The 13,425-nt window shown below is 39.0% G+C and overlaps 1 protein-coding gene across 4 annotated transcripts in view; it reads left to right on the top strand.

The window, feature by feature from the left end:
• Positions 1-13,425, top strand: part of LOC136832727 (hrp65 protein-like) — a 112,559-nt gene that overhangs the window by 27,640 nt on the left and 71,494 nt on the right. For all 4 annotated transcript variants that reach the window (XR_010851294.1, XR_010851293.1, XM_067094237.1 and 1 more), the window contains exons 5-9: positions 1,883-2,032; positions 2,965-3,110; positions 9,476-9,666; positions 10,268-10,565; positions 10,735-10,787. Coding sequence is in view for 2 of the 4 variants with exons in the window: in XM_067094237.1 (XP_066950338.1) it covers positions 1,883-2,032; positions 2,965-3,110; positions 9,476-9,666; positions 10,268-10,565; positions 10,735-10,787 (838 nt within the window). In the remaining 2 variants the exon portion in view is untranslated. The remainder of the gene's footprint in view (positions 1-1,882; positions 2,033-2,964; positions 3,111-9,475; positions 9,667-10,267; positions 10,566-10,734; positions 10,788-13,425) is intronic.

The following is a 13,425-nucleotide window of genomic DNA, read 5'->3' as shown; positions in this document are numbered from 1 at the left end:
GGTGGATCTGGGCGCTTGTCACAAAATGGAGCTGTTTTGAACTGCCAACCTTCATCGACAATGGGTTCAATGTCTTCTAAAATCTCGGTGTCGCTGTCATCCTGTAAGCAACTATAACAACTATCACTATAATCATCTGACAGATCTGGCAGGTATTCCTACCCAGAATCTGAAATACTATCATCCGACATCATGATACTGAAAAATAAAAAAACCTGTAAAATAACTGCAATCAAAAGGAGAAAAAGTTTAGCCTTCAAATCCAAATGGTTTACTCACAAGATCGTGACAGTGTTTCATACATAACAGCTTGAGGCGCACTTGCATGTGCTGCTGGGCGATACCCCTTATAATATCCCATATGAATATGACGTCACGACGACCATCGGACACTCATTGGCTAGAATGAATATTGGGTGGAGCTTCTGCACCTCTCTTGTACACAATACTACGCCTGAAACCCATCCAAGCTGAAGAAAACAACTCTGCTTTTCGAGGAGGGATGAAAGACGTATAGGCGTACGTCGCGGTCTTTTATTACTGCACCGTAAAAGACGTACATGTGTACGTCCCGGTGGCGAAGGGGTTAAAAGACTTAATGTTTATTTTCAATTCCCAGCTGACTCCCTGTTTTACCTTTTACTTTTAATGTTCTCCAAATTCTGCTGTTGAATTTTGACTCTTAACATTATTCTTAACTGCCATTTAGTTAACCAGTTAGAATATCCCTAGATATTTAAAATGACACTACACAATTAAGAGGAGGAAGAATTAGGACAGCAAACCATCATATCTTTAATTTTCCACAAATCTTGAGACCCCCTTTACTACTAGTTGTTTCATATTTGAGTAATATTCAGTGGACAGCCTATATATTCCCTAACTGACTTGTTCTTGGGTATGGAAATAACTTAGAGGAGCTTTCAGCACCCTGTTATGTGTTTTATCGAAGAACATCCAGCTCTGGCATGAGCCCTGCGTAGAAATGGCTCTGGGTATAGAAGCCACCCCTTCTCAGGCCTCATTGACCAATGGAGATATAAAAAATGAATGGAACCTGAGTATAAGGCTAACAGTGTTGAGAATTTTTGTGAATGCCCAAGTTTTCCTTTACAATGAATGACAAGTATTGGACACATCTGTCAAAGACATTTTGTCAGCATCACACAACATTTTCAGTTTATCTGATTAAAAGAGATCTAGTTAGTTTTATATACTTAAATAAGGGTGGTCCCAGACAGTCAGCTTTTTAATGCACTATCTTCTTCACAATTTTGTCATCAAGTCAAGTTTTTTTTTTTTTTTTTTTTTTTTTTTTTTTTTTTCCATCAAATCAGTCTTTTTTTTTTTTTTTTTTTTTTTTTTTTTTTTTTCAAAAAATTTTTTTACAATTTTGTCAAGTTAGTTTTTTTTTTTTTTTTTACAATTTTGTCAAGTCAGTCTTTTTTTTTTGTCAGTTTTTTTATCCAATTTTGTCATTTTTTTTTTTTTTTTTTTTTTTTTTTTTTTTTGTCATGAAGTCAGTCTTTTTTTTTTTTTTTTTTTTTTTATTACTCTCATTCACAATTTTGTCATCAAGTTAGGTTTTTTGAAACTTAACATTTGACTTTGTGGTGCGATTAAACTGTCTTTTGTAATTATTTTTTGAGAGAGCTTATAAGTCTGTCAATATTATTGCAATTTGGAATGTTATTGTACTTTAATGAGTTTTACTTATGGAAAACCGTTTGGAAAATGTTTTAAAATAATTTCAGGCCTTGATGTTTGAATTCATTATCTCTTTTACCTTTCAGGTAGATCAACCAAGAAGTAAATGCAAATCTATGACAGTGGACAAAAATTTTGGAACCATCTTGTAATATGAAACAAATTTCTTTTTCAGGTCTCCCCGTCCCGTTATAGTTGAACAAATGGCTCTAGTAGATGACAATGAAGGAATGAGTGAGATAAATATCAATAAACGTAATCCAGAGTACGTAAAAGAGAGGCAGCAAGGTCCAAGATTTGCACAAATTGGATCATTTGAATATGAGTAAGTATATTCTCTAGTACAAATTGCTTATAGTCTTTATACGAAGCTTTGTTAGTTATGTAATGCGATGTCTCTGCACTTTTATCATGTTTACGAGTATACAGTTCTTATTTTAACCTCTGATATTGTTACAAACTTACAATATACCATCACTGTACACTATCCCTAAGTTGCCTAAAAATGTTTTTTAAATTTAGATATATCACTACCTCTTCCACATGTATTGATGATTTTAATATTTTGGTTTAGTGCTAGTTGAAAAGGTAAAATATGGAGTTGGGCAGAACATTGATAAACGATTGTGCATCTTGGAAGATTTGAGTAATTTTATTCAGTGCTAGATTAAAAAGTAAAAATGTAGATTATTATGCAGAACGTTGATAAATGAGTTCTCATAACCACAGTGGAAAGTCCGGTAGGGGAAGGGGGGTCGAGTTGACAAAGTTGATAGTAAACCTATGCAGTACTTATATTAAGGTATCCAGTACCCAAAACACTAGCTTAATCTTGCAGTATACGTAGATTGTACTGTGCAAACAAACGCTGAAGTCCACGAAACTTACATAATCCACGGACATGAAATCAATATACTGTACTGTAACATTGCACCATAAAATCTAAGTCCAATAAACATATTTTACTTGAAATATGCTTGGGAATACTGAACTCATTTCACAACTAACCTCAAAAGAAAAGTTGACGTATGAAAACTTTTGATGATCATAGTGACTTGCCTTGCACCATGCATAGGAGTTCCTTGTGTACATATAGAGATTGTAAAAATTAATGCTGTGTTGTTTAACTTATCTGGAATGTTGGATTTACAGGATATTAATATCTTGTCAAAGTTAGTTATTAAATCGATAGGTTATAGTTATAGCTTTGATTTCTTTTATGTGTTAACTTTTAATTTTTGTTTTCTTATTTGTCAGGTATGGGTTGAAGTGGAAGCACCTCTATGAACTCTTCGACAAAAAAAGGGATGCCTTAGAAAGAGAATTACAAAATGAAAAAAGAAAATTAGAAGAGCAAATAGAATATGCAAAATATGAGCACGAGACAGAGATGTTGAGGGAACGTAAGTACATGCAAGTTTTATTTAAATACATAGATATTAGTTTCATTTTTGCGCAGCAGCTTAAATTCAGATTTCACGGTAGCGACACCAATGTTCTGTGTAGGTGACTAGTCTCGCCCCCTAACGAGAGAGTTAGGAACGACTTAGCAGATAATCCTCGGTCTCTTTCTGCAATGTCTGGTATTAACATTGGGTGTCGGCAGCAGCTTTTCTTTTTTTTGCCGATTAACCGGACTTCGGTGTTCAAGTCGAAAGTTAGGTAGCTTCAGCGGAAAGCTTTCAGGATTAGTTTTTTCCTTGTTTTGTTGGTACTAAATTGTGTCTAGTATATCAGTTGTTTGCTTTTACAGCGAAAATTGCAGTTGATTGTTTAACTCTATTTTGCTGAGTGGTTTACTACAATGTAAACATTAGTTCATTGTTGAACCGATATTTATGTTTGCTACTGAACTGATTTTTTCGATAATGAATACCTCTACAGTAGTGAATTTACCAATCTGTTTTAACTCACCTTTACAACAAGTAATGTAATAATGTAAAGTGTTGCAGAGTAACGTGATGAAGTAAACTTTGCATTTGCTGCCATCTTTATTGAGTAGCGTAATAAAACGTAAGCATTGCGTTCACTACAGGACCGATATTTTTGGTAATGTTTCTCTATATCTCCGCAAGTGTCAAAATAATGTTTGTTAGGAGTTGAGATTTGTCTGTATGATGGTACTCTGTGTACTTCAAAGGATTAATTAAACATCTTATTACACTTTCCTTTGCAGAAAACTGAAAAAATGTGAGGGCAGAAAGTGGTAAGGAGAGAAATTGTGGTTTTTTTGGTTGCGCTGGGCTTTTGGAAGAAATTAAGTTCTTGACAGCCAGTTGCCTGGCACCATCTACCCCTGGGAGCACCCAGCACCCGGCACCAGCTCCTGATCGTCTGGCAACTACTTTCCCTGCATCTAGTTTTTTCTCTCTTGCTACTAGCCCCCAATTTTTCTTCTTCTTGCTCCCATGCCTGGCTCCCTCGCTTCCTTCCCATGCCATTGCCAGTCGTGTGTCTAGGTTAACGGAAGTTAACCTTGCAATAGTGAAGTGTTGTGTAGTGGAGGTGGTGTCTACTTGTCCCCCGATGCTCCTAGACAGAAGGTCCCTGTCATGCTCCCCGAAACCTGGAAGGAGGCATACTGGAAGTCCAAGGGAGGTCGGGGGGTTACACATGGGTAGTCACCTCCTCAGTAAAGCCTGTTGCCAGTCTCAGGTATTGACAGACAGCCACTGGAAAGGCATTTTTATTGGATGTGCAGTGGAGTATGTGGCTATCTGGCCCTATTGGATCTCCTAAACCCAGTCCCTGTCAGACTCCCCTAAACCTGGGAGGGGACATACTGTTAGTCCATGGGAGTCCGAAGGGTTTTTTGCCCATGGGTAGTCGCCCCCTCAGCCAAACCTGTCACTATTTCACAGGTATCGGTGTACAAGTGGACCCTCACACCTTATCTTCCAGTGGATCAGACTCGAGTCGAAAGGGCGGAGCTGATGTTTCCAGCCATTGAAAAGGCTCGCGATGGATCAGGCTCCCTTGATCCTTCATAAGCGCCATAGGGACCAGGAGCCCTTTTGTATTTTTTGGGATGACGCAGAGCTCCCAGTGGCTCCCAAGCACCCAATGGCCTCTAAACACCAAGTGGATCCCAGATGTCCAAAGGGAGCAGATCGTCCCATGGGATCAAAGCACTCAGTGGGATCCAAGCATCCAGTGGGATCTGATGGATCCAGTTGTCCAGTGGATCCAAGTGTCCGGTGGGATCTGATGGATCCAAGTGCCCGGTGGGATCTGAGGGATCCAAGTGCACAGTGGGATCCAAGGGATCCAGTTGTACAGTGGGATCCAAGGGACCCAAGCATCTAGTGAGATCCGAGTGATCAGTGGGATATGAGCGCCCAGCAGATCTGAGTGCCCAATGGGATCTGTTGGATCCAATTTTCGTGGGATCTGGTGGCTCCAAGTGTCCGATGGGATCTGATGGATCCAAGCGCCCAGTGGGATCCGAGGGATCCAATTCTACAGTGGGATCCGAGGGACCCAAGCATCTAGTGAGATCCGAGTGATTAGTGGGATACGAGCGCCCAGCAGATCTGAGTGCCCAATGGGATCTTTTGGATCCAAGTGTCTGGTGGGATCCTATGGATCCAAGCGCCCAGTGGGATCCAAGGGATCCGACTGCCAACCTGTTGTGTCCAGTGCCAGTTCCTCTTAGGTTTGGTGCCTGAATTTTAAGAACATTCTTTTGTCCTGTCTTGTGCGGCAGTTCTCATTGAACACGGACCAAGTCTACTTCCGGACAGGACTTCTGGGTCAGAGTTCTTGAGTTGCTGAAGGAAGTTCTCTCTTTTGGGCTATTTCATAGTCATCCAAGCATCTGTCAAGGTTGGAAACTTGTCTTTCGTTTTTAAGGAGCAAGACAAGTGTCTTTTGTCTTCCTTTACTCTAGTGCCTTGCCGGATTGTTGGAAGTCCTAACTTTCTGGATGATATCGGGAGCACTGGCCAGAGTCCCCCTGGCAACTTTCAGTCGCATCTCTCAGATTTTCAAGTTTTTCCGTCTTCCAAGAATCTGTTTTCAGACAGTCCGAGAGTTTTGCCCTCTTTTTTTTTTTCCCCCCTGCGTGGCTGGGACATTAGTAGTTAGCCTACTCTAGCTCTGGCGCCCACAAGTCGTTGGCCAGATTGGACAGACCTAATAGGACTTTTACAATGCATCCTCCAATTTTCCATCAGTTCCAAGGTTTCGGCGAAGACTGAACGCTGTAAGCCTCTTAGCTCTTCACTCCACTGGAGATTTACATGTTGACAGTTGTTCTTTACTTCCTGTCAATGGTAAAAGCTGCCTTCTTCTCAGGAGCGACCTTTCCTGTAAGGTGCCAATTCCCGTTTACCTGGACCCTTTCCCAAGCTCCTGGCGCATTTGTCCGAGCACCCGGCACCTGCTGTAGAGCGCTCATCATTATATCTCTAGTACTTGGCGGCCACCTCCATACACCTGGCACAAGTTCACATGGCCCAGGTTCTTAGGGTTATGGGATTTTTTAAGCCATATAATTTTTAAGAATTTTTCTCAGCGTGCAGTTCTGCACATCTTCTTTCTGTACAAGGGTATCGAGTCCACTCTAAGCGTTGTCAAGTTCAGATTTTGTCGAATCTGCACAGATTTCAACGTTTCACTTGGCTGTCATAAAGTCCACAGAGTTGGCAGCTAGTTCCCAATGTTGTCTGTGATTTTGCATGTCATTCTACTAGTTTGCTCTTTTGGCTGCGAGTCTGCATGATCATCAGTGCAAGGTATGGCTATTGAATTGATTTTGGAGATGCAGGAAGCACCCTTTCTTGTCCTTGCCAGATGTTGGCCTCCTGACAGCACAAGTTTCCTCTAGTGCTTGTTCCTCTTATATTTAAGTACTCATAGTTGTCCGAACTTAGTCTTGTGGAAAGGAAGTTCCTCCATTCGCGAACCCAGTCCTGGATTTCTTTTCAACGCTTTGGTTACGGGTTGGGGAGCCTTCTTAGGGAGGCGGGGTTTTTCCGGGGTGTGGTCCTGGAAAGATGGATCCTTCACTTCTTTCTCACGGAGCTGGAAGTGTCTTCACATAACTTCAATGCTTTTTAACCTTAGTGCACTACTAGACTGTGGTAACCTTTCAGACTAGACCACAGTTCTAATGTTTTATGTAAGCAAGGCTCTACCTCACGTCTCCCCACCTCTGTAGGAAGAGCCCTGTTTCTGTGGACAGATCAATCAGGTCTTCTAGTCACTTGATCGGTTCATAGAACTAAAGCCCTATCAGATGTACTGAAACGTCAGAAGGGGACCATCAATCCCCCAGCTGCTGGGATCTGTGGAATCTATGGGGCAGACTTGTCTTGGACCTGTTTACCCGTTCAAGGAATCTTTTTCCTTCTTTTGTGGTCCATACCATCCCTATAGCATGTGCTATAGACAGATCCATCTGACCACCTCTCTTCACGCTCTTCATCACAGTCAAGGAGGAGCCACACAATCTTTAGGCTAACTCCAAGTTACGTTGTCTGCTCAGCCCTATTCTGGCCCGTATCATCGTCCCTGAACCTGCTTGGTCATAGGCAGACTCTAAAGGATCCTTCCCCACTGTCTCTTCTCGGACAACCTCACTTCAAGAGATCTACCAAGGTAGTCAGATCTTTCCCTGAGACTCCGGACTGTACGGAGGATTATCAGTTGAAGATATTTTTTAGACATATTGCAGAGACCATTGCAAGATGTGGAAGTTAGTCTTCTCTCATCATCTTCCAGACCTGTTGATCGACTTTCCAAAGCTAGTATCTCAGGCCGTATGTCTCCTTTGCAAGAGTTCCGTGATTCTTTTGCAATTATCCCACTAAGGGGTATCAAACCATGCGTAACTAAAATGTAAGCATGGAGACCTAGTTCATTGGCATCCCTATCTTAATTTCCTTTGAAGCTCCTGACACACCCAAGCAAGGTAGAAGGAGACATTGTTTGGATTCTAGTAAAAAAGAGGGACCCATCCAAGACCTTGATCCGTTTTCTTTCTCCTTTGGGAATTTTACGAACATTCATGTCTTCCAGGAGCGCCAGACAACACCCGAGCTCATAGCTCGTTGGGTGCCCTGCTCTTCTGGTGCCAACAATAGCCCAGCACCAGTTTTGGCTATGACGTCGGCTTTTGCTCTGAGCGCCCAGTAGTGCTCACTAGCTCTGAGGAAGACTTAAGTTTTTTATCTAGTTTGAATGTTCAAGTTCGAAAACCATCTAGAACCTATGGTGTAATGGCAAGAACTACTTTCTTCCTCTGATTAGAACTCCTGGCAGCAACTGCAGCCTGGCACCAGCACATTCTCTGAGAGCCAGAAGCGTTCACTTGCTCTGAGGAGGAATAGGGAGCTCTCTGTCCAGCTGCATGGTATGGTATTGCCTAAAAAGCCATAAGTCCCAGGCCATCCATAACCCAGGGAGTTAGGGCAAGAGTTCTTCTCGTTCTCTGATGAGAACATCTTGCCCTTTATCCTAATGGACTTTATCTTCTGAGACACACTCAGATTTAGGAGAAGCATTTTCCTCCTCCTAGTGAAAGCTAAAGATGTCAGAATAGCCTGTACCTAACCAGCTTTTAAATTCTATATATCCCTTACATCCATTCGACAGTCAGCCTACTGGTAATATGATCGTTCTTCGTTTCTCATAATTTTGAGGGAGTTAAACAGTGTCCAAATTTTAGCAGTACCTTGTGATTTTTAGTTACTGGCATGATATTACGGAAGGAAGCAAAGGATTTTATCCTACTGCCTTTTCACCTTGTAGTGAAGTGTCAAATTTTGGGGAGCCCCCGGGGTGGGGGGGGTTACAACATATCCAGAGCACCCAGCACTCTTAGTGGATGGGTTGTGGTTTTACTTCAGTGTAGATGACATCATAATCTGGTTGTTTTCATTATGGTACTGCACCTTTAAAGTTCTGCTAGCCATCTGATAATTCCTTGACTGCATAACTTCCACTGATGCTTTGGTAACGATGAAAGTACTCCTCCACTACAAAGCTCCCTGTGTAGTAGAGGACCCTCGGCTTTACCGCCGTGCTGTACTACAGGTTAGGTTGAACGCCAGTCAGAGGCAGTTTATACCGCAGGCTCTTCTAATTAACAAGGGACAACAAGCATAGTTTTCAATGCTAGAAACTTTTCTATTTCGAATTCATTACACGACTTAATGTTTTAGAGTAGAATATGTCCATGTTTCCAACATCCAGTCAGTGTGGGATTCAGCTATGTAATTACTTGTTGAGTTACTTATATAAAAATAACATTTTTTATAATAAAGTTTTATATATACTTCACAAGTAATTACATGATTGGAACCCTCTCTCCTCCCCTCTGATGGACATTAGCATAAACGGACTGAGGATTATCTGCTAAGACGTTTCTAACTCTCGTTAAGGGGTGAGACTAGTCACCTACACAGAACATTGGTGTTGCTACCGCAAAATTTGAATATAAGCTGCTGCGAATAAATGAAACTAATAGCTATGTAATTACTATTTTATAAAAAGGCTATTTGTTTTAATGAGATGCAAATGAAGATTGTGTTTGCATTACAGTATTATTGCATTTACTGATTTTGTTTAATGATAATTTTGTGCTGTATGCAAGTAGTGCATTTACCCAGCCTAAGTTATCTTGTGGGTAAGAAACTTGTAAAATTATATAGTTTCTTTAGGGAATACATTTTAGTAAGGACTGTACAGTAGTTGTAATGGAGGTCAAGGTTTACTGTACCTTCTGAAAAGCACTTGGAATGATTGTTAATATTTATTTTTACAGAGTTGAGGCAGAGAGAAGAAATGAACCAGAGAACAAAGTCAGATTTTGAACAGCGTCAGAGAGAATGGGAGGAGCAGCGAAGGGCAGAAGAGGAGAGACAAAGAAGGCAGGAAGAGGAACTCACACACAAATTTAGGCAGCAAGAGGAAGAACTTCGTCGGCGCCAAGAAGAAAACAGACAATTCATGCAAGTAAGTATATCAGTGTATATATTTTCTCTGTAACTTCACTGGTAGAGGGTATCACCTTGTTTTTGTAAACTAGAAAGGTAATTTTATTTGTAAATTAGAAATGAAATGACCTTTGCCATTACTTCTCAGTGCACATCCTTGCTGCAGCAGACAGACTTTCTTAATACATTTTTAGAGTTTCAGTCTCCTAGCTTGCCATGATTGAATTTTGATGCTTCTTATATATATGAATAACTAATGGCAAGTGGTTTGTCTATGAAATTTGTGCATTGCATGAAGATCCAATTTTTTCTAAATCTTAAAATATGGATTTGTTAAAAGCTTGTGTTTCTTTCATTGTTATTTTTAAAGTCTGTTTTGTAAATTTTTACATTTGTACCTTTTGCTATGTTAATTTGAACACAGTTTTGCATTTGTACCTTTTGTTTTATTAATTTAAACACAGTTTTTGGTATGAGAAGAATTTTCTATATACAGTATCTTTAAATGGCAAATTAGAATGTATGTGCTTCAAGAACTTCATTTATAGTACTATAGTATTCATTAGCTTGTAAGACTGTTCAGTATTGTCTAATTTTTAAACGTTTTATTTATTTTCAAGGAACGTGGAGATATGATAAAAAGTGAAAACAGCCAAGACAGTTTTGGCGGTGGTGCTTACCAAGGAGGTCAAGATGGCAGCAACTGGAGACGCACAAGTGATGGTTATGGATCACAAGGAGGCAGTAGTTGGCGTGGTGGAGGGGGTGACTCCTGGGGCAGAGGAGGTGGAGGAGGAGGAGGAGGTGGTGGTGGAGGAGGAGGTGGAGGCGGTGGTGGTGGCCGTGGAACTGGAGGTTCCAATCAGTCTTGGGGTGATAACTCGTGGGATAATCGTCCTGACCCCTGGCAGAGTGATAGTAAGTATCTTTATTTACTTTAATGTAATAAATGGGAATCTGATGTATTTATTTTAGTAAATGGGAATCAGATGAAAATGAATGAAAGATACTTGAAATAATCATTTGACTGCTATAAACCTCTTTTGACTAAAGTCAACAAGCTTTTCTGAAATACCAATACTCACAGATCGCGGTGGATATCAGCGAGGAAATAACGACAGTGAACTTCCACCTCCACCGGTAAGTACCTGATACAATTAGTTTATATTTGTTTCTTGTAGATGCTGAACAACTTTATTAAACACTTCTGTATGTGAAAGGAAATTTTCCAGTGTTTTGGAAACTTGATGTTGAAACTTTGTCTCCCATTTCAATATTTTACAAAATTGAAGTGAAAGGAATGTGAGTTGTCTTTTATTATTTAAATGTGTAGCATATTGCATCAGACAAATCTTGCCATTGTTCAATTTTTTCGACTTGTTAAAATATTTATGAAAGGAAAAACTTTTTCTCAGTTGAGGTAAATGGAACATAAATCAAATACTTCAACTTTAATATGGCTGAAATGTAGGGTGTCTCCAAACCTGAGGTAATTGCCCTGGGTACTTGTTTTGAAATATGATTGAAAGAACTTTGTACTTTTGAAAGTCTTATATTATGATTACCCTTGAAAAAGTCATATTTTATGATTACCCTTGAAAAAGTCATATTTTTGTTTTGGCATTTTGCCAGAGATCATCTTGACCTTTGTAGTCTCATCGTTTGTCAGCTGAAGAATGCCTTTACATTGCTGTACAGTGATACTTGAATTTGCAGTTGAAGTGTAACCAGTGTTAGCGCTTATCCTTGCAACACTTCTGATTAGAATTTGGTAGGTGGAAATTTGTTAGTCACATTTCAGTGCTTTTGTGCATCTTGAAAGTTTTGTTCGTTTGGTCAAAATACTGCATTCTCATTGAATCTGGATTTATGATAACATTCAGAAGGAATTGGTGAATGAATTTTAAAACTTGAACAATAGAAAATAAGCCAATTCAAAGTACTGAATAGATATTGCTTCTAAAAACAAAATTGTAATATTGGAGGGTGAGTGTGGTAATTTTCTAAATATGCAGTTATGCTAACATAAGAACGGGATAAGTTTCCGGACTTGAAGTTAGCCAGCCCAATAATTATTGTACAGTTTGTCATACAAATTGAGGAAATGTTTACAAAGTATATGAGAATGCCTACCGTTGGCATGTCCATTTCATTTAATAGGCCCATTGATAATGATTGATTGAGTCTGTAATTAATAGCACAGTCCATGAACAGTAAACATATTTTTTTGTGATACTGTAATATTTAACCAAGTGTATGCAGCCTCTGGAAGGAAACTAATTTTGTGAAAGAGAGTATTCCCATTGGCTATCACCCTGCTGTCACCAAACCCTTGTTCTGTTTTTAACCGGATCCAGCCAGCGCTCAGATTTTTCCCCTACGTAAAGAACTTTGGTTTGTAGTTGTGAAAAATACAAATTGATTAAAAATTTGTCATATTGCTACATTTCACAACAAAGAAATCCTGTCTTTTTAAGATCTTGCATTTGCACAAGGTAACTTTCTGAAAGAGTTTTATGGTGTAGAAAATCTTTACCTTGTTGAGAGTACTTGATGGAATTTCTCTCACGAGGTATCCAAGTTGCGTGGGTATCAAAACATGTTATAAGAAGTGGTTGGAAAATCTTAATACTAAATAATTTTTAGTTTTGTTCTTTGTAGCTGTTGACATTTTGGTTTAAATAAAACTTTGAATATCAATAAAAAAGGCATATCCAATTTTTAGGTTTTGGAGTATTGCTGTTTTTGAAGTTTTGAGCTGTCATGGTTACAAATAACAGTTCCAAATAACATTTGAAACTAGTTATTTAGGAGCTTCACAGGTTTAAAATTTCATCCTTGTTAAGGGTTATGGTTTTTGTAGGCTTCATGGTCATCATCTTTCTGGTCCCAATATAAATTATAATTTATATATATATTTTTTTTTTGTAATTCATACATACTCAGTTTTTCTCAGCACTGAATATAAAACAATAATATTGCAAAAGTTATGTCTCCGGCAAAATTTTAAGTGATCATGAATGGAGCTTACCTACAATAGAATCTCTCTCTCTCTCTCTCTCTCTCTCTCTCTCTCTCTCTCTCTCTCTCTCTCTCTCTCTCTCTCTCTCTCTCTCTCTCATAATAGTATATTTTGCCTCTTAATGTAATTAGATGATTAGTGGCATAATCATACACGTAAAATTTGATTAAAATGTTAGGGACTCAATGAAATAAATTTATATAGGAAAACAAAGCAAAATATAAAACAGAATTACAAAGACAGGAGCAGCTTAGCTAAGCAGAATGCAGCAACACTACAGTGTATACAATTGACTGTATATAACAGAAGCAAGAAAAGTAGTGGTTAACCAGTTGTATCACAAAAGCTTAAGTGACAATGATAAAGTGTATTATTCTCTTCAGTTCTTTAGGACCATCAGATACCTGTTTAATTAAATTCTGAGATTTTTGACAAATTGGTTGTGTTGAAAATCTTGTTTTATACATTTAAAAAATCCCATACATACTGTCAAATTGGAAGATGTCGTATACTAAAGTAAATTTGTTCTTTTAACATGAGCATTATCTGTTGTACCAAATTGCTGACTGTTGGTAAAAGCACAGGTAATTTTGGTATCTTAGGGGCATATGGAGCAGTAATGAATTTTATACTGTATTTGCAGGAGTCCTATTGTATTTTGTACAGGTGGAAAATCTTTATATCATGTAAGGTTAATCACCCACATGCTGCAACCAGACCCTATGTCCTAGTTTTTTCGATGCACTGGCAAGGGCC

This window comes from Macrobrachium rosenbergii, chromosome 50 (assembly GCF_040412425.1).
Source record: "Macrobrachium rosenbergii isolate ZJJX-2024 chromosome 50, ASM4041242v1, whole genome shotgun sequence".
In the NCBI taxonomy this organism is placed as follows: Eukaryota; Metazoa; Arthropoda; class Malacostraca; order Decapoda; family Palaemonidae; genus Macrobrachium; species Macrobrachium rosenbergii.
This window is presented reverse-complemented; position numbering and strand designations above follow the sequence as displayed.